The following is a 2031-nucleotide window of genomic DNA, read 5'->3' as shown; positions in this document are numbered from 1 at the left end:
GTGCCTTCGCAAACAATTCATGACATGTCGGCCGTTGACACTACTCCCTTCGTTTTTAAATACAAGTCTTTCTAGAGATTTCAATACAGACTACATACAAAGCAAAATGAATGAGTCTACACTCTAAACTATATCTTTATATACATTCGTATGTAGTTTCTATTGGAATTTCTAAAAAGAATTATACTCCCTCCTTTTCTGAATATTTGTCTTTTTAAAAATTCTAACAAGTGACTACATACGAAACAAAATTAACGAATTACATTCTAAAATATGTCTATATACATCGGTATGTGATAGTTCGTTTAAAATCTTTAAAAAGATAAATATTTAGAAACAAAGAGAGTATTTAGGAACGAAGGGACTATTACTCTCTCTGTCTTAAAATAAGTGACTCAACATTGGAGTACTAACTCTACTCCATCCCAAAATAAATGACTCAACACTGTACTAACTTTGGACGAAGGGAGTATATAGTTGCATGCATGAGCATGATACTGTATCGCAATAATGCTAAACATATAAAGAGTTACACGCAATTACGCGTTGACTAGAATTTTTTTCATCTACTAACCAATCATAAACTTGCCTCCCCCCTGATTTTCAGGGGGTTGGCCGCCTCGCCGCCTAATGACCAATCAAATTAATCCTTTTTATAAAGCCTGTAACTCGTTTGTACGTACGTGTAACATTACTCTAGTGTATCGTCCATCCTTTGTCCAGACACTTGCTCGGGCCCGATCCATCGCATCCATCTAGCACCCAGCCATGGACAGCAAGGCGCTGTGTCTGGAGATCAGCAGCCTCGGCCTCGGCCTCCGACCCGGGATGTCGCTGCCGGAGGCGGCCTTCTGGTGCGGCTACTGCGACCGCAGGTTCTTCAGCGCAAGGGCGCTCGGCGGCCACCAGAACGCGCACAGGATCGAGCGCAGCCGTGAGCGTCCCTCCTCCTCCTCTTGCCCCGCGCAGCCGGTCGTCCGCTGGCTCTGGTCGGATTCCACGGCAGCGCCCGGACTGTCGGACTGGGCTAACTGGGCCTGCCAGGATCGTGACGACGGAGAGCCGGGCACGGCGCCGGTGGTGGACTTGTCGCTCAACCTCTGCTCCACATGAACATTAGTTGCATGCATATATGGTGGATTTGTCTAAGTATACGTCAGTTTGAGCTACTCTACTTAATTTGCAAATTTGTTTATGCATAAATGCATTCATAGCAAAAAAAGAAAATACATTCACCGTATGAGTATATATACGGTATATATGCCGTTGCAACTATTTATTCATCTGATACGAGATGAAATGTAATATTTGTTCTATTTTTTTTTTCATGGATGTGGATTCTTAACTGCTACTCTCCATGGCTTGTAAGGATCGGAATTGCTATTTCTCAATTGATTGTGTCTCAATTAACTCCTAAATCATGCAATAGTTGATTCTTGCAGTTTTTTAGTTCTTTTTTAGCTTTTCCCTCGTCACAAACGTTTTATGCCTTTTTAATCTAAAAAATGTTTTATATCTTTTTATGGGCACTTATTTTAGTTTTTGACGCATAACTATAGTTGCATCCTTGTAACCCAGTCTACCCAAAGGCAACATAGCCAATGACGGCATGACATACGAGCGCGTATGCTCGTATGACGCTTGGGCAGAAGCGACCGAAGATCCAGAGCGCAAGACGATGTTTCATACGAACATGAGCGCTTGTATGCGCACTCGTATGGGTGGGTGCCGACACTATGTACTATGACAGAGCGAAAGACGGTGGACCATACAACCATGAGTGGTCGTAAATGCCCTAGTACCAGGTCAAGAAAATACCCAAAAAAAAATCTTCGAGCCAAGGTAAGTGGGTTATATTTTAACCATCCGTTTGCATTTTAATGTTTATTATTCACCTCCACACCCTCCGAACCAATAAATCTTTGTAGGTCTTCATGTTTCTTTTATTTGTTTTTCCTTCTTTTTATCTTGTGTGTTATTTTTACAAAGGTTTGGACCTAGTGTGGTGAGATGTACGGTATGGTGCCAACG

At 42.2% G+C, this 2031-nt stretch overlaps 1 protein-coding gene across 1 annotated transcript; it reads left to right on the top strand.

The window, feature by feature from the left end:
* The first annotated feature begins 768 nt into the window (after positions 1 to 768).
* Positions 769 to 1113, top strand: LOC147972686 (uncharacterized). Its single transcript, XM_087524429.1, has one exon. It carries the CDS (start codon positions 769 to 771, stop codon positions 1111 to 1113), a length of 345 nt encoding a protein of 114 aa, XP_087380555.1.
* The last annotated feature ends 918 nt before the right edge of the window (positions 1114 to 2031 follow it).

The sequence above is a fragment of the Triticum urartu genome, chromosome 5A (genome assembly GCF_056163025.1).
Source record: "Triticum urartu cultivar PI428250 chromosome 5A, HENAU_Tu73, whole genome shotgun sequence".
Taxonomy (NCBI): domain Eukaryota; kingdom Viridiplantae; phylum Streptophyta; class Magnoliopsida; order Poales; family Poaceae; genus Triticum; species Triticum urartu.
The sequence above is the reverse complement of the archived record's forward strand: the minus strand, read 5'-3'. Positions and strand labels throughout refer to the sequence as shown.

Bases quoted from the DNA above. Each gene is read 5' to 3' on its own strand.
- LOC147972686 (XM_087524429.1), top strand. From the start codon at position 769: ATGGACAGCAAGGCGCTGTGTCTGGAGATCAGCAGCCTCGGCCTCGGC.